The following is a 22,387-nucleotide window of genomic DNA, read 5'->3' on the forward strand; positions in this document are numbered from 1 at the left end:
TTACAGTTTTGACATAAATCGGTAACCATTCATGAAGTATATTTTTGTAAACAATGCTTAATAATTTGCAAATTTTACACCTTTTATGTATTAGTACCTGTATCATATTGCTTTACTCAAGAAACACACATATAGTCGTTCAGATGAGAAGCACATTTTCTTTGCGAGGCCCCAACGACGACGAACTTCCCAACGTAACTGATGCAGTCGGATCTTTATTCAACGTGACTGAGTTCCAGTGGAAATTTACTAGCAACCCATGCGCCCCTTACCCAGCCGGTCTGCTGTTGCTAATTCTAGTCCCGTCTAGCCCTTTCCATGAGCAACATAGAAGCATCATCAGAGACGCTTGGGCCAGAACTGGGGAGACAGGGCTATTCTTGATGGGAGAAACCATGGACCCTACTGCAGCAGCCATTATAGCCAACGAGTCATCGACCTACGGAGACATGCTTCAGGGAAATTTTATCGATAACCACGCCAACATGACTTACAAGCACATCATGGGGTTGAAGTGGGTTGCTCATCATTGCCCTAAAGTCAAGTACATACTGAAGCAAGATGATGATGTGACAGTTGACTATTTGACACTGAGAACGTTCTTAGTCAGAGGTCTATCACCGTGGGGTGCCAAGAAACTGCTCCTGTGCACCTTGGAGAAATGTCACTTGGTAGTTCACCGCGTTAAGCATTGCAGGTTTCACGTTGGGAAGGATGAATATAGCAAGGACATGTACCCGTGCATGTGTCCAGGTGAGCCGTGATATCAATTGAAATTCAATTTTAGTCATAATTTATATGATTCCTAAGTAGATGGATACATTCACCTAAGCAAAAATACATTTCTTCTCATCTAAAAGCATTTGGTTTGTTCTAAATACTTACAGCCGTTATACAGGAAGGTACACAAGTTAAACTTTACTCCTATTTGAACATCTCTGTACCTAAGTAGTAAAATTAAAATAAGTGTACATTTATAATTTCAAGGATTTCATCATTTTAGTCCATAGCAGATTCCACTGGTTTTTTTAAAGCTTCCCTAAATACCGACGGCCACGGTCCGCCCACGTAGCAGGCTTATACTGTTTGCATTCTCGTACACTCTTTATTTTGAGGTTTGTGTATATTTGGCGGTGTTTGTAGGTTTGCGGTGAAAAATTAAAACATTTTATTATGAGTGGCGAAAAAATTCATGTTAAACCCACAATTTACCAGTGCAGAAATATCATTCAACCACAATAATGGACCATTATGGATATAATATTAAAAAAGTAAATCCATAATAAAATCCATGTAGCATTAATAAAATATTAACACGAGATTCACCCATTGCTGCTCCGAGTCAAAGGCTTTTCCCTGCTTTAAGAAACAGGATGCAAGCCTGGAAATGTTACACTTGGTAGAGATCTAGAGTTCACAGTAATCAAAAGAGTTTTATCTGTAATAGGAAGAATAAAGATTGCACGATGCACGTCTATAGCTCGTATGTCAAATTATTTTTAATTCAAGCTTCATTTATCATAACTATAGTTAATAGAATAAAAGAGGAAATATTTTAGTGAATTAAGATTCTGTATGTTTGTAACGAATCAAGCCAAAAAAATGTTTTTTAGAAAACTTTATATCATTTTAAAAGACCTTTCCATTGATACCCCACACGGGTATGTACATCGAAAAAAAAAATTTCATCCCTCAGTTACATGTATGGGGGGCCCCACCCCCAATTATTTTTTTTACTATTTAGTGTCATATTTTTGTAGCGGTTCATACAACACATATTCCCATCAAATTTCATCACTGTAGTACTTATAGTTTCCGAGTAAATCGGCTGTGACAGACGGACAGACGGACAGACGGACATGACGAAACTATAAGGGTTCCGTTTTTGCCATTTTGGCTACGGAACCCTAAAAAACTATGTACTACTGAACCGTATTAAAAAACTTGCTGCACTGCCTGACTGCTATACGCTACTTTTCATTCCGGCATTCCTATGAGCAACATGCGATGCGAAGCCTGCGGGAAAAGCTACACCAAAATAGAATTCATCGAATACATTTTCACTTTCGTTCCCTTCATTTCAGGTAGCTTTTTACTGTTCTCACAAGACTCGGTGAGGCTTCTACTGGATGCCAGTTCACGTGTGAAGTTTTTCAAGATCGACGATGTGTACGTTACTGCCTTTTTGGCCGAGGCTGCCGGTGTGCAGCGCACAGCGGCGGCGAGCGAGGGCTTCCGACACCCTTGGAACAAAATACCGTACGTCATCCTCCAAGACGAAAAGCTTAATGTTATCCAAGAGTACCGTAACTTCAGCGTCATGCCTCACTTGTTTGAAAATAAATTATAATATACATAACCAACGTTGTTTAGGAACATTTTATGAGTTTGGTAATAAAGTACGTATGAATAAATGCTGACACACACAAAAATACGGGTGGCCGTAAGTAATTAATTTTGCGAAAGGAGCATGACAGTTACATGAAATGAAATATGTAAGTCAATGCATGATATAAATGTTATGGTTTCATTTGCTATGCACACTTGGGCTTATGGCTATAGGGCAGCAATGCCGGAACTGCGGACGAAGCGCAGCTCACAGGTAAAAGATAGTTTAGCTACAATCCTACAATAAAGGCGTCACGTCATACACATGTCACGAGTGTCCGCTAGTTAGTCGATAAGGACTACAATGCCTTACAGTATACTAACCTACTAACGTAGGTGCAAACACACAAAGACGCACAGCTTCGAACGAACACACACATAATGAAACACACACACACACCCGCATGTCTAACCTCAAGGCCAGCACTATTTTTACGAAGGCGCATTCAATAGTCAGCAACTCCGCATTCGCATCATGGCAGTAAATTATAAAAGCGGACTAGATACGAACAAGTACCGATAATTTAATACATATTTTACATTTATAACAGGATACACAAAACGTGGTAGACAAGATCCCGAATTAGACAAGTATTTTTTTTATGTGACTACTTGTACACTCACGGGCAATGAAAAGGTTCCATTGAGAAAAACACCAAATTACTTCTAAACGAAAAAGGCTTTTTCTGCAACATTGGAGTACATCAACAGAGCATCAGGATATTACCAACGAAAAAATTAGGTCGTTTGCTGTCGGTATTTTGTGAGTGGAACTTTTTCATTGCCCGTGAGTGTATTAAATTATTGGACTAACATAAAGAAACATGCTTAAAGACATGGAGTAGGCATACGGAAGACCACAAGATAAACCATAAACTACAAATGGCAAAGCTGATAATAGCAATAGAATGCCAAAGTTAATTAAATTAATGGCAGCCGAGTCATTTGAGTACCTACCTAGCTAACCTACTCGACTAACTAATAAATCCATGTCATTTTATGTATGTATACTGTAGGTAATAATATAATGTTGGTACTTTTATTGTGGCTTAATGCTCGAATAATTTTCCCGTATTTTGAGGTCTATTATACTTCAATTTAATAGGGTCTATATAGGAATTCTATTTCTTTCTAACTCGATAATTTCTAGCGGAAGTCTTTAACCTACAAAAGGAACTGTAATAAACGCCCAATACTGTCAAAGCAATTTCCTCCAATTTGAACACTTCCTTCCATTACCTGCATATATTCTAAAATGAAATTCTGCAAAAAGCTTTCTGTAAAAGAAAGAATTCTTAGAAACAATTATTTCCAGTGGCATCACAGTGCAATGTCAGGTACAATGGCGAAACTCGTTAGTATCAAAAACTGGATGGTTGGATTTAATTTGCTGTGCCCGACAGGGGTTCCATAAAGTTCCTCATTTTACGTATTTAACACCTGTTAAATATTTATGCAATAAATCATTGGGTATTGATTAATTATCCCCCTGCACACACTGGCTATGGCTGTATACAGGTAAAAGTTGAATATTAATCCGAAAGCGGATATTTTGAAAAGATCATAGTGAACAACGAACAACGTTTGTGCAACGACTTTTGGAAAATTCTATGAAGGAAGAAAAGATAAACATATTTATTAGATTAATTTTAAAAAATCTCAAGTAAAGTGGTTCGGAATGACAATAAGCTTGTCCTTTAGGCTGACTACATCACTTTGCCCACCCTGTATAATATCTTTACTGCAGTTAACAGCACTGTGAATGTATTGTTGCTTTGAACGTAGGACGTAGGTTGTCACGACATCTTTGTGCTATGTCTATAATGACATAAAATTAGCCCTATTATAGTTTCAGAATCGGGGCAAATAGAATACCTACTACTATCCACGCCTACACTGAAACACGTTTATCTTTCACAATATATATTTTTTAAATCCGTAAATCCTCCTCTGACTCAAAGGTATACAGTAATAATACGTAGAATTGGATATTTCATAATAGCTTTGCAGGGATTTCTGAAAAAAACATAGGCTATTGTTGATTAAAAATACAACATTTAAACTCGTGTTAATCATACAACAAACTATCACCTCTAGCGACCTCTAACCGTGTTTAACTCTGTCGAAGAGTTTTAAATAAGAGTAAAAAGTGGTTCGAAGAGTTTGCAGACATACGAGTACAAATACGACAATAACATTTTCCATTGTGACATATTGGTAAAAGGAATTCACTTTTCGCGTGCATTCCATTGGCGCTGGAGGGAGAAACTCAAACAAACGGAAAGCTGCTGGTACACTCACCGCAAGTTTTAACTCGCGACTAGCGTGGCGCTAAGACCTAATTAAAACTCGTAAATTGTGACTTAATCCCGGGTTAAGCTTGAGTTAAAACATGATAACAGTGGGCCTAAGCTGCATGCGCATGGATTATGCTCTTTTCTATTAAATAATGGACACTGCAACCTATAATCTAATTACAATGTCCGATTACGGTTCGTCTTAATTTTTTATTCAAAAATTGCATCGTGCGTGACCGACGGATAACCCTCCTGATAGAAGGTATGCCGGGGCAGTAGGCCAGAGAGGGGTGACATTCAGCTCACCAGTAGGTCACCCAGGCACTAACGTGGCTCACTTATCTCTTATTATCACTATCTGACGTACCTACCTACCGACGCCGCGCCGCCACCGAAGCCGTTGGCAAGCAAACACAGATTTGATTTAGGTTTTTTACCTCGATTTTATGCCGGTATTGCACTGATTATAATGTCTGAGATTGAAATTTTTTAGTATTCCTATTGCCAATTATGAACAGCCGTATTACTGAAGTTTTAATCTAAGGGTCTATCTAAGTATTTTAAAGTTTAAATAAAATTAAGTAGGTATTATGCGCGATGTGATTCAATATTCATAATATATATAATTTCGCAACAAATGGCTTAAATAAACTGTATTCCTGGCGTAATTATAATAGGCGTTTCAACCTAGAGCATATTCGCTGTGAAAGAAATTTATTAAAATTCATCATGACATTGAAAAAAGTTGATATTTATTTATTTCATTACTGGGCCGCGCGTGAGCAGCTCATCTTGACTGAAAACACGAAATTCCTACACAAATGATTGCAACATGGAGAACAAACAGTGAAATTGCTCCATTGTATGCCGTGGACTGGCGCTCGGTGTGACTGAGTCCAAACAATACACGTGACAGGCAGCCACGCTTCTTTAGCATATTAAAAAACCTCATATTTTAAGGTTTTCAGGGCCTGCTGGTCTATTTTTAAGGTTTACAGGGTCCGGTCTTGTTTTTTTGAAACTTGGGATTTACTCATGATTGCCTGGTAAAAAGCGGTTTGCGGTGTTGACTAAAGTGCAAAGAGGTTTAAAAATAAAAATACTATTTTATTATAATAAATAGCGTGCGGTTTGAGGCTACATTTATACTGACACAGTAACCATGTTAGAAACTGAAGATTGGAGTTGTAATTCACTATATTGATGAAGATATTCTTATCTCACTAGTAGATTGTAGATGTAATAATGAGGTAGATACTTAAGTGACAAAAAAACTAACACATTCTTATTGAATAGATATTAACAGATAATTGTGTAACAGCTGTTCGCAACAATGTATCAAGAATTAGCTGATAGTAATTAAATAATTTGGCACAGAAATACCAGGCCGGGTGCAATAAACCTGTAAACAAAACAAAAATTACATAACCCCCTCGATTGTATAAGTAGGTCAATGGACGAATGCTTTGTGAATGAATACGAGTACACTGAAGACTGTTCTGAAGCCGCCGCCGCCGCCGCCGCCGCCGCCCCGCCTGGCGCCCCGGGAACTAACAATTAAAACTTTTACTTTCAACTTCCCGTAATTAAATATAACAATAATAATTAACCCCAACGCTTCAATGGTACAACTTCAAAGGTCATCAATGGATGTTTTATGTCGTTGTGTATTCTTGATTGTATTTCTATGGCGGACTTAGTAAAGAGCATACTTAGAGGCTTTTTTGCTAAAGTTTAGAATTACCGAGAATGTAATCAATTGTTTTTGTGGACGTAAACCCTGATAGATTAAGCTGAGAGAATCTGTGCTCTATACTGTGGTGGCACGGTCTGTTTTATTGTGACAATAGTGCGGATGAAGGTTATCGTCACTCGGCGCCTTGACTCTTGGACCCCAACTAGTATTTTACTCGACGCCACGTCACTTCTACACAACTACTCACTACACGTATGTAGCTGCTGGTGTAATCTTCCTATTGTCTATCAGTAGAAATTCTGGTCTGGAAGCAATATCAATCATCAATCAAAATTTTAATTTTCATATGTTTACAAAGTATAAAATATAAGTAGGAATATATCGTATATATGTAACTTTTAAATAAATATAATAAATAAATTCATTTATTTCAAGTAACCACGGACTCATAATATAAAACATTAAAATTACATTTACACATTAAAAAAATACAATTTACACATAGAACACAAAAAAAATCGGAGGAACAAATTAACAAAAAAATTTTAAAACATTCATTAGGTACAATAATATTATGCAGTAAAATTTAAAATAAATTATCAAAAAGTAAAATAATATAAATAGAAAACAAAGATACTTTTTTGAATAATATTGTCAACGTAAATAAAATTTATATAAAAACAAACATACAAAAAATCATAATAATTAAAATTTAATAATATTATATCTGGCACTGTTCGTTGTGACATGTTTTTGACAGCAGTGGCGGATATAAGGACACTCCTCTTTGTTCGCAATCATCGCAAGTACAGTGTTGGCGCTGGCCCGCACCCTCCGCACCAGGGACGCGCAGCGCTTCCGCACGGTCGCGTGGAAGCAGTCCGTGCGCGCCCACGCGAACATGCCTGAAGCGCTGCAGTAACGGGGCAGCCCCAACACTGCCCTTAGCGCGTTATTATACTGGACCTGAAGGGCCCTAATAGACTTCTGCGTGTAGTTAGCCCACAAGCTGCACGTGTATAATGAGGTACAAAATGCTCGGAAGAGAGTTATTTTTACATTTTGTGAACAACGTGCAAACCTGCGAGCCAACATGTTTGCTCTTATCGATAGGGCCCTTCTTTCCCGCTCTATATCAGCACAGTCTTTGAGGTCTGGTGTTAGAACATGCCCAAGGTATTTAAAATGTTCTACCCGGTCCAAAGGCACGCCATATAGTCTGATGGGCGGCACACCGTCGGGACGTTTTGAACCGGCCGCAAAGACCATGTATTTGCTTTTCGGCACATTATATTTCAGACCATGACTCATTGCGTAATCCTCACAGATCCGCAGAAGCTTCCTCAGACCGCAGACCGACGCGCTCAGCAGCACCATGTCATCTGCGTAGCTCAAATTGTTTACACATACGCCGTCTACGTGACATCCGACATGCTGCTTGCTAAGCGCGACGATCAGCGCATCCACATATAGGTTAAAGAGTGAGGGGGAGGTTAACCCCCCTTGTCTCACCCCGCACTCCATACCGAAAGACTCGGACATCAATGGCCTCAATAAACATTTAATGTGTTTAATAAACTTACTTAAATATTTTATTCAAATTTATTCAGAAATAAGAACCTAGGCCCAAATGTCATCCATAGAAAATAATCTAACACAAACCATTCACGGTACAGTACAATGAAGTAAAATAATTACCTAGTACCTATTATGGCTGAATGTTATTGTCTTAAAAGATATATCTATTAATTTTGTTTTCAAACCAGTAAATAAATATAACTACCGCAAAAAAATTGAAGATAAAAGTAATATTATAATATTATGCTTTAATTACGCCTACCTTGAAAGTGCGGTATCATAATAGCTACGCGTTATCATCGAGAACTGCGCAAAACTGCGAGGCCGTCGCTGAAACATTCACATGATGCACGAAAACACGCCAAAATATATTTCGCCTATCGCGTACCAAGTGTCTATCGAATCACCCAGGTAGCGCTGCCCTGATATGTTATCATAATGTTTCATCATTAAATTGTGTTTATATACTTGATAATACTGTAGGTAACTTATTACACTTTTTAATTAAAGTGTTGGTTTGATGCAATTGTAAGTTATTAGTAGTTATGTTTACTTGTAACAGAACAACGAACGGCTCTCTAACTAATATATGTCATCATCCTTTTACGAACTTTTTATCATGCATTTGCCTGTATTGAACCATTCGTAAGAACGTTACATTACACAGAAATGTTCGACAAAACGCTGTAATCTATACCAAATTACCCACCTTAAAGTGCAATATCGTGAATAAGAGTCTCCTGTTTTCTAACAATAATCAAGTAAAACAAGGCAGAGACAAGGCATAATAAAGTTAGAACAGTGCTGTCCAGTGTTTTAACTTATTTATTGTGCCTTTCTATCTAGAACAGGCTGGATCATCTTCTTGTCATAGAATATGTAAAGGAGGTCTTTTATTTAATGAGAGAATATTTAGGTTCTGTCATACTTATTATCAACATGTAAATATTGTAAATACGCCGTTTAGGTGAAGTATAAAGTCAACTAGCACCGCCAAATGAATAAAATCATAACTTCCGTTTCAAAGCGTTTTCCCCAAAACTGCTACGTTTCACGCCCTCTTCATGCTAATTCCAATTTTTCCGTCAGAAGTGGATGTTTTTAACGTGTTATATTAACTTCGACAGTGAACTTCGTTTTTAGTTAGGTACTTTTATCACAGTCAACTAACGAACGGTGATGGAATATGTTATGAGTATAATTTATGTCAATTTTATTTTATTTCATTTTCGAAGCCCATGGAAGATTTATTTGTTAGTAAATATGCATCAAAATAGTTCCGTATATTTCAGAAGCTAGTAGCCATTTTAAGGCGACGCTCGCGGGCATAAGCTATTCTTATAACATAATGTAAGTTTGCAAAATGTGACGACATACCCACGCCTAGCATTACAGACAAAGAGCCATTCTCAGACTGTCGGCCATCTTAACTTTGTGCATAGAAACTATATTTACATAAATGTGCAGTCAAGATACTTTTCACAGATTTAGCGCAATGTGACAACAAGGTGACGGGGCGCTATTGTGCTAAACTGGACAAAAGCCTCCTGAACACGCGGAGACAGAGTTGTCGCAACTGCACCGCGACAAACTTGCATATCTTCAGACTGTGTTGGCACCATACCTGATCATCAGTCTATCTCAAAATACCAGCCGCTACTATTTCAATTTCGTAAACAAGAAGGTGTTGCCTACAAAATAGAATATATCACGTTGAATTTCCAATTTAACAGGATGAATTCTATTTTGTAACCTTAAAATATGTGTTCATTTCCATTGCGCATAACAGCGGTGACTAAAATGTTTTTAACATAAAACGAATACAAATAAATGTTGTTCGAGAATAGAACAATCAAGCGCGCGGTGGATTGGTCCCGTGGCCGCGGCTGCGCCTGCGCACGCGACGAGGCGGCGACGGCGACCAGTCCACCGGGAGCCATCCCAACAGCTCCACGTCCCCCGTGCTTTCAAAATATAAATAACGTGGTTCTACCTTTTTTGGCATAAGTTTTTTTTGCCTAATCTCGTATTGCATAGTAACGTTTGGTCAAAGTCTCGTTACGCCGAAAATCGTATGGCATAAATCTCGTTTAGTAAAAAGTTATTTCGCATAACATTGTTTAGCCTAATAATGGTATGGCCAAATCTTGAATAGCCTAATAATGCTAAGGCATAGGTTTATACAAAGTAATAATATTCGTTTGGCTTTAACTTTGACGGAGCGTCTCCCTACATAGCGCAAACTGGTGCCTTGTATTGTTTCCGCTGTTTGGAAAACGCTCCGCTCCGCTTCGCTGCGCTGCGCTCCGCTTTGGTTTTGATGAAAATGTGCACCTAACACGCTCCTCCTCGCTTTGCTCGTCGTCGCACCTATTTTTAGGTTTCGATCTCATGGGGTTTGTAATAATTATATTGGTCGTTAACTTTAGATTTTTTGATCATACAATGTCGTGATTTTCGGGATGTAGGAGAAAAATACCACAATTTGTACATTTACTACATACTTAATATATTATTTATTAAGATAACATTAGGAGAAGCAAGATTATACATAGGTATAGACGAACATAAATTTGAGCAAACGAAACTTAGGTGTTTAAAGATTGTGCCTAAAGAGTTTTAGACGAAACGAGCCTTATGCCACATAAGTCTTGGCAAAGTGATGGTTCGGCCAAAAAAGTTTAGACCATACGAGTTATGCGAAATGAGTTTTGGTCAATAAAGATTATGCCAGATGAGCGGAACCCAAATAACGTACTTTGGCATACAAAATGAAAACCAAATGTTATGTTATGCATATCTATTGCATGCATTTAGGCACAACTACGTACATTGTAATATTTCTATGGGCTTTGTCATTTGCGTTTGGCGTTGTACAGTTTATTTTGTTGTGAACAACCGTCAGCGTCAGCTAACGCCAGCCAACCTATAACAGAAACTGAAGACCAGTGGACAGCGCGTGATCACCGCGAATGTGTGTCAAATATTCACATACAATATTTACTCGTGCTATTCGTGACCGGCGCTCTACGGTTATTTATACTAGTGTGTTATAGTATTGTGCTAACCGCAGTCCGTGCCAGCTCCCGCCGCGCCAAGCAGACGATTGTGTGAGCATCGATATAGCATCTCCATCATAATCGTTCGAGACGGCTATAAGTGAATGCTCATACATTCAAAACCCGACACTCCCATTCAATAAGCTCACAAAACAATATGAGTAACTGTTTCAACGCTGACTACAGAAGACTGCCCTAACTGTAATCATGTTTACAGCGGCTGACAATTTTGAGGGCGATAAATCTCGGTATTTGGCACCGGTTGCAGCCCGCTGAAGTAGCAGTGTGTAGTAACTTCATGAACGGCCGTAAGTTTAATAGGTTATAGGCTAGATTAGGTACTAAAATAATGTCATGATCATGTTGTGTTGGCAGCGCGGATGACGACAATAGACCATGTCCGGATCACGGCCGGTATGTTCCAGTTGTTATTAAACGGAGTTAGGCAAATCTAAAGTGCAAATTATCTCCGCATGTTACCCTGGAGATAACCCTGTTTTGGCATAGCTACCGTGACACACACTACGACCACACCCTAATATCACATGAAAAGGTCTCCGAGTCAAGTGAACTGATAATTTCCGTCCCAGATAACCACGGCGGAGTGGAAAAAATACAATACACGCAATTTCATATTTGTATTGGTTGATTTTTATGACATGAGCTGTGATTCCGTCAATGAACGGTTGTTAAACACTATCCATTTCTTTCAATTACAATAAGTATATAAAAAAACAAGAAGCATTTTCTATCTAACTCGCCTTTGTACGCTTATAATATACACGAAAAACACGAAAGGAAAACGTAGATCCTCAAAGATAGTTAAGGAAAACTGTAGGAAAAGGTAGATCATTATGAACAGTCTGATGAATAGCCGCGGCCCTCGCCCGCACGTGCGGGGCACAACACAACACATCCCACCACGAGATAGAGCCCTCGACTTTAACGAAGAGGCGATTCTGCTCGCAAACGCTATAAAAATTCAACCTACCTCTTCGTAAACTGTTTACGCCGCAAGTTATAAACATTGTCGAGGTGTGTGAGCCAAGAAGTATAAAACTGCGAGTTATTTAGTGGGTATCGGTGGGGAATGTGTTTACGAGGAACATGAGTACCAGCCGGTACCATGATCTCTTGAGGAAAGCACCCTGTACCATGGGCCGGGTCGTACTGAGACTCATGTGTGGAGCACACTTAGGTATCTAAATTGTCAATTTACCTAAGAACTTCGTTTTAAAATAATAAAAATACATAAAGTACTTACATGGTAAATAGACGCTTCTACTGTAGTATTAAGTTTTTACTTTTATTTCGATTGATTTCCTTTGCTCATTTCGTCTCGAATAGCGTGTATGGTTTCATGCATTCAAAGACCGTACAGAGCTAGTGCAGCCCAAGAAATTGCAGAAAGCTCTTATGCACAAATCCGGGTCCATATTTGAAGGCATAAAATTAAAAGAAATAATTTTGAAATATGCTGCGTCGCATGATTTTAGTTTTATGGACTCCAATATCTGAATCTAATTAATGCTAATTATGCTCAGTATCATTGTATCGTCAAGTTTAATGAACGATGGTTCCAATCTATAACGAACATTGTCAAAAGCAGTTTCAAAAGTTCAAAGCTGCACGAACAGATTAAATCTGTCCATTTTCGTCGATGACTGCACTGCACTATACTTACCCCGTCATTCACTTTGTGAGAGGTATTAGGCCTCTGGTGGGTTACTCTACTTTTACAAAAAACAGCCAAGTGCTAGTCGGATTAGCGCATGAAGGAATCCGTACCACGTAAATATACAGATTTTTTCATAGTAAAAAATTTAGTTCTATTTCATAGATTTTTTCATAAGTTGAAGTGCTGGAACCAATCATACGTACAGCCAAACTGGACTAGGAAATTGTAAATACTAATTCAATCAAAGCACACAGCCGATCTATATCGACTTGATAATTGTTCACTAGTACGTTCCAAATCCGTAATTAGAACTATGTACTTACATGGATGACAAATTTCAATTTAGCAATTATTGAGATATTCACAGACATGCAGCACTAAGTAACGAATCGTGTTCGGAACGGCATTTTAACCGGATCACACGGATGGACTTCGTTCTTCACGAATTTCACGATACGTAATTAATTTATCTACGAAATTTTTGTGATATGGGGATATGGGATTAATTGATTTAAGTTTGATTCTGTTCCGAGTAGCTTTTTCGGCAGCAGTCATTCTTTATTACATTTATTACTTTGGAATTTTTTAAATTTTATTATAGCTGTGTTGATGTAGGTACATGAATGACCTGTCTATACTTACGGGGCCCAAGGTATGTTGATTTAATAGTTTGTTAATATGGCCAAAAACCAAAAGTGACAAGATATTATACATAATTAAACACTGCCTTACCACAAAAACTTTTTTACCGCCAGAAATCTGTAAAATTTTGTTTAGTTTTTGTGGTCATACAGATTATTTTTATACGCAGCGACAGAAGATGATTGGTTGATAATAGGCAGTCGACTTATATTATCCTACATAAATTGAACGTGTTATAATTTTAATTCATACTAATTCAATTGAAACTGAATTGATCAATTAACTAGAGATAGTAAATTTATCGGGATATTGCATTTGATTGGTAGGGAATGGATAAATCTGTGGCTTTTATTCAATGGTAATGATACTTATTATTCTGTGGTAATGATTGGAAATTCGTTGATGAGATTTAAATACATTTAAAAAATTCCGTGATAATTTATGTATATTTTTAGACATTATACAAACATACATGTACTCACTCCGCCTGGCTTCCAGAAGGGTAGGCAGCACAGACTATGGACCTCCACGTTCCACGATCCTGAGTATCCTTCTGTCGCGTCCTCTACATTCATAAGTCTCCACATACACGCTTGTCAGTTTCGGAAACTCCTAATGTAGCTTTTCGTAAGTATGTTGCCTACTTATAATATTATGTATTATACACAAGGTACAACATACGAGTATAAGGTACAACATACGAGTACAGTACAAGGTACAACATACGAGTATAAGGTGTACAACCACATAATTACAGACTTTTACTGGTTCTTTTATTTATTTCCACGCCTTTGATTACACCTACAATTTGCATTACAAAGTAGGGTGAAGTAAATCCCTAGTAAAGTTGTTCAGGACACATTATTCTAAGAATTAAGTTACAACGGCCTATTACTGTGTCACATACAGATGGGGCGGTTTGAATCAAGTAACTGAACTACCATACCTTAGTTTAAAACTTTTACTACTGCAAAGTGTATTGTTTATGTATAAGTCGGCTGTCCCATTTTAAAACACAGTAACAGCCATGAGACAAAATGTTCAGGAGAGCCAAAAAACGTTTTTGTACCTTCATTTCAATGCCCTGGTAAAACTATGATAGATATCTGAACAAATGTAAGCTTAAAAGAAGCGGCAGAACCTAGGCTTTATATACAATACTATTTCATTTAAATATGACTAAAATTGTTGCTGTAATGCACAAAAGAAAACACTTACTAGGTTTTATATGGTTTTCTCACCCTAAAACCGCCCTCACTGACCATTTCATAACCTAGTAAGGGCCATTATTGTGTCATTTAAGACAAGTTAAGTATATTGAAATTGCAATAATTGCGTAATAATTTCATTTTTTATATGTTTGGGATCCTTCACATATTATAAATCCAATTTTGCAGCACTTTTACACGACGGCACTATAAGTAATAGCTGAAATACGGGCATATTTTTATGTTTGTTTTTTTGTTTTATGTAAATGAATTAAATAGCCATATTCAGAAGGCTCTAACATGAAAATTATTAATGGCTGCCTTCAATTAGACAATATTTCCTAAATTTCTATCTAAAAATCAGTTTTATAACTTGTTTTTTTTTTGTTTATGCAAAATAGGGCTAGTAGAAAGGTTCTAACGAGAAAGGTCTCTATAGCTTTTATAAAGAAGACAAAATTTACTTATGTTCTACTTTTAATTCAACTCTCTAGGTTTCATTGGTGCAAAGATACAGGTTCTGAAATGTCTGATATTTTGTTCGAAAAAAGTGTTAGTAATAATGTATGCCATTTGTGACTTACTAAAATTAACGGACGAAAATTGTCCTTTGCTGACCATTTCAAAACCTAGTAAGCGCCATTGACCATTTTAAAACCTAGTAAGTCATTTTCACTTACTGTGTTTTAAAATGGTTGGTGGCTCTTACTATGTTTTGAAATGGTTTTCGTGGCATTTTTGATTTCGCAGGGTGGAGTTACTAGGTTTTTAGAAATTTTATTTTCGTTTCTAAGCGGTTTTTTGATATTCTTACAATGCAGTTTTGTGCGGAATCGCCTAAAATAATGTATAAATCAAAGACCCGTTTTTTTTTAAAGTTGGCGGTTACTGTGTTTTGAAATGGGACAGCCGAAGTGTATGTCCATGCGAAACAAATAATCAGATTGTATTTATTTTCAGAATGGGAAGTGCTAGTTTTTCCAACCCGTTCAAAAATCGGCGAGTAAACGTGAATTTGTATGGCACAGGTCGGTTTCCTAGCGATTCACGCGCTGCCTGCACTAGCTCCGCGCCATACAATTTTGTTTTGTTTCTTGGAAAACTTACACTAAGCCCTCTGTGCGCGAGTTCAACTCGTAGTTGGCCAGTTTTTTTATGAGTGTAAGCATAAAAGAGATAACGATTTATGTCTTATGGGTAAACCTATGCCAAATATATTGAAGGTTCTGAAGAATATATCCTATTTGCTTTTAGTCTTCCATGACTTTTGTCTAACTCATGGCTTTTATGTGATGTGAGTCGTGTTTGTTAGCAAGGTATTGGTTTAATTAATTTGATAGCAGTTTAGTTTTTGCCTTAGGTACATAGAAAATGGTAACAACACTTTATAAACTTTTAAATTGTTTCAAAGTGGATCGAGCTTACACTAACAACTTTGTTCGCAGTTTCTAGGAAACTAGTAGAACTCACGACAATACCTCTGTCTGATAGACGTGTAATTTGGCTATAACTATTGCCAATATTGGATCATTGGATGCAATGTGAAGTGCAATAGATAGCATAACAGCTGTCGATTCCCATAAGTAAAAGCGAAAGATCGATTAAGTTAAATTATAAAGGAGAAGGAAATAATTAAGAGAAATCTTAATGAGTGTTCATATTGCGATGTAAGCTGAGGCGCGGGCCTTTTCGGTGCTGGACAACACACACCGCTATTAATTACTAATAAGTTTATATTATATAAGGTTTTTTTATTTGTTTGCTTTGTTTTCCTATTTGTTATTTTCCTTTATTTTTTTTGTTTTTGTGTATTTTCTTCTGTATTTTTGGTGTGTGGTGCTGGACGACGAATAAAGAATTTTTATCTTTATCTTTATCTATATTGAATATTGAATATGGATGCTGTGCAAGGAAACTACACACCGAATCAGAACTGCACAGGAAGCTATGGGGCGAACTATGTTAGGCTTATTCCGCATAAGTCCACCCGCCGTAGGAGAAAACATGGTCGATAAGGATGGAACGCCAACTGCAGTGGAAATTGGCAGGACACTTGGCTAGACGGCAGGACGCACGGCAGACAAACAATATGGCGTATTATACAGTATTATACACGGTCGGAGAGCTGTGGAGTTACCACCACCGAATATTAGTATGGTAACGTGATGGTAACCGAAGTGTGGATCTGACAGATGTTTGACGCTGCTTAGGGATTGTTAATTGCTAATTTGTCGGTGGTGGTAGCTGTAGGTAGAATGGTCAGATGGTCCAGGGTAGTTAGTTCAGTAAAGATAGGTGACAGAAAAAGTTAGAAAGAAAGCTAGCTAACTAACAGTTGGCGATAGAGGGCTGACGATAATACTACCATTGAAGAGTAAGTATATGAAGCAAATTGTAACTACACTATGTAAACTGTACAGGTTTACACGAACTTCTTTGTTAGCAATACTAGGAACTAGTTTAGTACTCGTAATTAACGACCAATACGTCTATAAGTGTAATTTAGTTATGAACACATATACAGGTACATACTATACAAATATTGAATGCACTTTGAAGCGCTATAAATAGCACACACACACCTGCCGATTCTCATAATTAGAATACATATAATATACTACACAGACATGTATAATGAAATAACACTTTTTTCATTAAAAGAATTCATCGTTTTTACAGAAAAATCTGTCTGAAACAGGCTGTTTATTTGTTTTGAAAACCGTGGCCGCTGACCGCAATATACACAACAAATACTTACATAGATGGATAAACTGCTTGCTTGATTTTGATGAGATTCGTGTTGTATTGGATGACGGGTGCAAAGTAAACTGATCAAAGTGGCGTGTTTACGTACAGGGGAGGCCACAAAGCGCTTTATTTACCGCCAGGATGTAAGCTACAAAAGGTCGACATGGGATGGAAAAATAATGAAGATAAGAGCAGAAACAATGGTTGCACTTTTCAATAATAAAGGATCATTTTAATGACAACTGTAAGTATTGTTTTACCAGGATAGTTTTAGTATTATTGCCTATAGTGATAGATGCATGCAGCCGAAGATGAATTAAAGGAAATTGGTTTAAACATGGGAGAAGAAATATTTATGCAAGTTTAGAACAGGCCCAGTGGGATTATCGCGAAGTCAAAACGAAGTAACATTGACGAGGTATTTAATGTCAAATTCAATATTTTTTTATTCTAAAATCGTTTTCAAAGCCAGTGCGCGATAGGGGGTCTGTATAGGATAGGGTATGGTATAGCTTACTGACGGCCGCTGACCGTCCTGTCAGCATATCCGGGCTACACCGTGTCCGAAACACGTGACGTGACGACAAAAGCTCGCGTCAAAGCTCGGCGTCAAAGCTCCGCGTCCTCGACTTCGGGCGCGTAAATAGACGCGCGTGCACAAGCTTGCCAACAAAATAAAAAGAAAAAAATATACAACACTTTTCTTCCAGCCACAAAAAAGCTGCATAGTTTTGTCACAGAGCCGTGCAGGAATCCCGAATTTCCATTAAACATTTGTATTTTTCCGGAAACTCCGTGAAATAATACGTACAAATTGTCTATTGTAAAGCGCATTGCTATAATTTAACATAGCAGGTAAGTAGTCCAATTTTGTGGTAAAATATTATTATGGCCTATAGGAAATTATGAAAATATCAAAATGTTGCGAACTGATACCACGAACAACCCGTACCCCGTACATCGTCGAACCTTGTAGTTCTAATAAAACTACGCTGAAGCGCACCGTGGTAGAATTACAATAATATTTCCCAGAACATCAGCGAAATTACAAAAATATCTAAATGCAAAGCTGCCGTAATAGTAATTGATGCTTTACTTCGGTTCGACTGTAAACACAACATTCATAATATTATTAGTAAAGCATAATTTTCTATTAATTAAAGTAAAAAAAACAGAATCATCTCCACTTTCATATGATAAAAATTATTTGATTTTTTTCTTCTGCACATTATACCTACCTTTCTATGAACTTTGTACTGGGCATTAATAATTAAAAAGCTCATCAAGTATATAATGTGAAAATCCAAGGTTTTATCTTGACCAGAGATACAAATACAACCAAGAATCATATTGTCACAAGTGGCCAAAATACGAATAAATAAAATGCAATGGTGGGATTATCTTGGAAATTCGTTGTGGCCACCGGGCCACCGCTGCCGCGGCTAGCGATACCGTCCACTTATGCATGTGCAACCACCGCTTAATCCGGAGAGCTTTGGACTTTTTGAAGCCTTCCAAAGGCCTTTGGAAGCGTTTATTCGCGTGTTTGGGCGCCCTTTGATGGGTCCAGTATTCGACACTTGGTGCTTATTTTTTTGTTTCCAGAAATTCTCTCCCATGTGTCAAGCCGCAATACCATGGATTACCTTTGGTTAGCGTGTGGCCTCTGACCTATCTGATTGTTTTACATTTTTATGGATTGCGGATTTATTGTTAAATAAGTACTTATTATTTTATTTTGATACCTAATTTAGTTAAAAATTTTAAAAAAATCTTTGAATATTTATTAATTAATTTTTGAATAATCGCTTCTTAACAGGTGCCTACGTCATACAAAGAATGCAAGTTTCAAGAGGATACGTTCCATAGTTTCGGCCCTGCGTTTATTCTCAGTCAGTCATACAGACCGAAGGATTTTATAAATTTAAATTAGACAGGTAATTATAACAAGCCCGTTCGGAGGTCATTCTACCGGTTTTCAATCGCATCAGTGAGGTTTTAAGTGTTTGACTAGCTACTAAAGTGTGGACTGTCCAATCAACTAATGCATATTTAGTGGTAAATCACGGGAGGTTGACTCACTACCCTCCATGGTACATACAACGTAGGTACTATCGGGGTATCTGTATAGCTTAGCTATCTGAAAGCTTAAAAGGAAACTGAAAAAGCTTGATACAATTCAATGCTGTATATGCACTATAAATACACACATACGCTCGCTCGTAAGACGAGTAACGTAAGATTGAAAATATTTCTGAAAACCAAGCCAGCATTTCCTCGATAGTACCGGCACCAAACCAACCAACCAACTACATTGGCCACCCCAGCACAAACACTTCAATTTTATGATCTACTAAAGGGTGATACTGATACGTGACATGGAAAATACTAAACTTAACCCATTGTTTGAATGTATCGATACAATATTATTCGATTCAACCCTTGAGTCACAAAGGATCAAACTATTTGCTCTGAAGTGGCACAAATCTCTTTTGCTAACTGTACATCGTCTAAGTCCATACAGTGCCGCCTTGAGCCGGCTCGTCCGTGTGATGTCTCTCAACTAGATAACAACAAACACTTCCGCGCTCCAAGGCCGCCGTTTACTCTCTATTATTTACATCACAATTTGTATGATCCCAGATATCATATCATAACCGTTAATCTTCAACAAAAGTTTGCACTTTGATAGTGACATGCAAAAAGCGCTATTATTCGTCATCGGAACCATAATTATCTAGGTATTTTTGTACCTATTTGCTTCGTGACGTATACTGCAGACTGAATGTTATTATCGTTATACATACCAGTCGACTAATTATTCATCGCAGTTTGGCTCCGCGGTGCAAGCTGTGATAATTGCACATTTGTACAGATAACGGCCAATATCTATAATGGCGAGTACCAAGTTTATTTACAATAGCATACCAAAGTGACCCACTTACAAAATGAATGTATGGACCGCGTCCAAAAGAGCCGTGGGTGCGATGCGGCAAAGGGATTTTCCGGCGCAGTGTTTGTAACATTATTGCTCGGGATTACGACAGTGAGATAATCGATAACGTGAATGGCCCGCGGGAGTCTCGGACGCATCATTTACGCATCGCGCTTGCTGGGGCTATTTACGGTGTGGGCGGGCGGGCGGTGGTGAGGGGCGGGCGGGCGTCACGCGCTGGGCGTCCCGTGACTCGGCCGCCGCGTCACCGCTCAGCTATTAGCTCCAGACCGGCTCTTCCGCCCGCCGCCGCCGCGATGCCCAGTGCCCGCAGTGACTAGCTACGACCACGATCAACAGTCCCCAAGCAGAATAATTGTGCCGCAAGGTTTGTTGTTTTCTAATATACCTATCAGACGTGTAAGTGGTGGTAAGGCAACAGCGCTCATTGTCTTCGGACATAGAACAACACACATTGAGTCAAGTACTTAAGTACATTGTACTTCAATGCATTCAGAAGACATTTTTCGGACCAACATCATAAGTAATCATAACTTCAAATGCAGTCGCGGGAATTCCAACCACTGATTGGAGAAGTACACACAATAAAAAGATGACTGTCATGAAAGCAGAGCTACTTTTACCATCATCATTATGTAGGTTTTGGATTAAAACCTACATTGCTATCAGAAATTTAATAATAAATTAGGTGTATACTTTAGTGTCCGCTTACTATAATATCCAGGTCATGTGATAGTCAATGTTCAGTTGATAGCTTTGACCGATGAAAATGCTAAAGTTCCTTGACGTAAAGTGATTGTACCTACTGGAGGTTTGATTCGATTGAGAACTGCTGAGTGACCACTTCAAGTGAAGTGGCGCCTACGTAGTAAAGTAACTATTTAAAGTTTTTAGTGATGTGTGGAGTCCTCAGTACATTCCCATACTGCATCGTGAAACTGCTTGGATATGAAATAAACCAAGCCATTTATATTACCTGAATAATGACAATATTAAATGTGGTTCATAATAATACACTCGCGAGCAATGAAAAACTAACTAACACTAAGACAAAGGTCGTATTTTTTAAGACATTTAATTGGATCACAATGCTGTGTTTGCTGTTGCTCATAAAATTATGATGCCTTAAAATTTCTTTCAATATTGCAGATCGCGTCATTAGGCTATTTTTTCCATTTAGGAGAAATTTGGTCCTAATGCTAAGTCACTGCAACTTTTTCATTGCCGCGAGTGTATTATCTACGATTTCATGTGACCCACAAAATATTGTTGCGAAGACAACATGCAAACAATCCGTTTCAGATCAAAAAGAAAGGACTGAGAAAAGTATAATAAAACACTATAAACAGATAATAAAAATAGCAATAAAACTAACGGCAACACTTAAGAAATGAAGAATATAAATAACGTTTTCAAAAATGTTAGTAAATTAAGTAATGTTGTAGACTTGTAGTAGATCGCAAGCAAAAGCGGAAATTTGAAGATAGGTAGGCGACAACGTATAGGTATAGTAAACATTACAGCAAATGATAAATTATTGTTTATTTAATTGAATAGTAGGTATCTCGCTTTGCGCAATATTACAAAATATTTATCTTTTATCTCGAATTAATAAACATAACAAAATGTTAGTAGGTAGTTAGTTACATTTCGTTTATACATGTGTGTTTCGTGTATATTACATGTGACTTTTATTTAACCTCCGTACCCAAGATTTATAACTTTATTGAAATTCATTAAGATCATGATTAAACACAAGTTATTATATTATATTTATTGTACTACGTACTTGGTACATAGGATCATGACTTCTGCCACTCCCACTTATCATAATTTTAGGGATGTCTTATCATGTTTTGATGTAATTGGTACGATACGTCGATACGACACTACGCGTAGCTTAAATATTTATCAATCCTTGTCTACCCTTACACAAATGAAAAGAGACAACTTAGGGTAATCAAATCAAAGGCGAACTAGAAATAACTTCAATCTAACATAAATAATTTAAGTGTCAGAGCTCACAAACCTTAAACTAATTTGCTTAACCGAGTCTGAGCAGTCTGTATAATATGTAATTGCAACTTGGAAACGCCTTACACGGCCTTTGAGGTAAAAGGTTCAAGCGGTCTACTCA

The 22,387-nt window shown here is 37.6% G+C and overlaps 2 protein-coding genes across 3 annotated transcripts in view; one reads left to right on the forward strand and one right to left on the reverse strand.

The window, feature by feature from the left end:
- The window catches only part of LOC105388784 (hepatic leukemia factor), an 87,251-nt gene that overhangs the window by 33,096 nt on the left and 31,768 nt on the right, over nt 1-22,387 (reverse strand). The gene's annotated exons all lie outside the window — the stretch shown is intronic.
- LOC125491213 (acetylgalactosaminyl-O-glycosyl-glycoprotein beta-1,3-N-acetylglucosaminyltransferase-like) lies at nt 45-2,359 on the forward strand. The gene is made up of 2 exons (XM_048632666.1): nt 45-753; nt 2,085-2,359. The coding sequence occupies exons 1-2, from the start codon at nt 54-56 to the stop codon at nt 2,348-2,350; spliced, it is 966 nt and encodes a 321-aa protein (XP_048488623.1). The 5' UTR covers nt 45-53; the 3' UTR covers nt 2,351-2,359.

This window comes from Plutella xylostella, chromosome Z (assembly GCF_932276165.1).
Source record: "Plutella xylostella chromosome Z, ilPluXylo3.1, whole genome shotgun sequence".
NCBI classification, from domain to species: domain Eukaryota; kingdom Metazoa; phylum Arthropoda; class Insecta; order Lepidoptera; family Plutellidae; genus Plutella; species Plutella xylostella.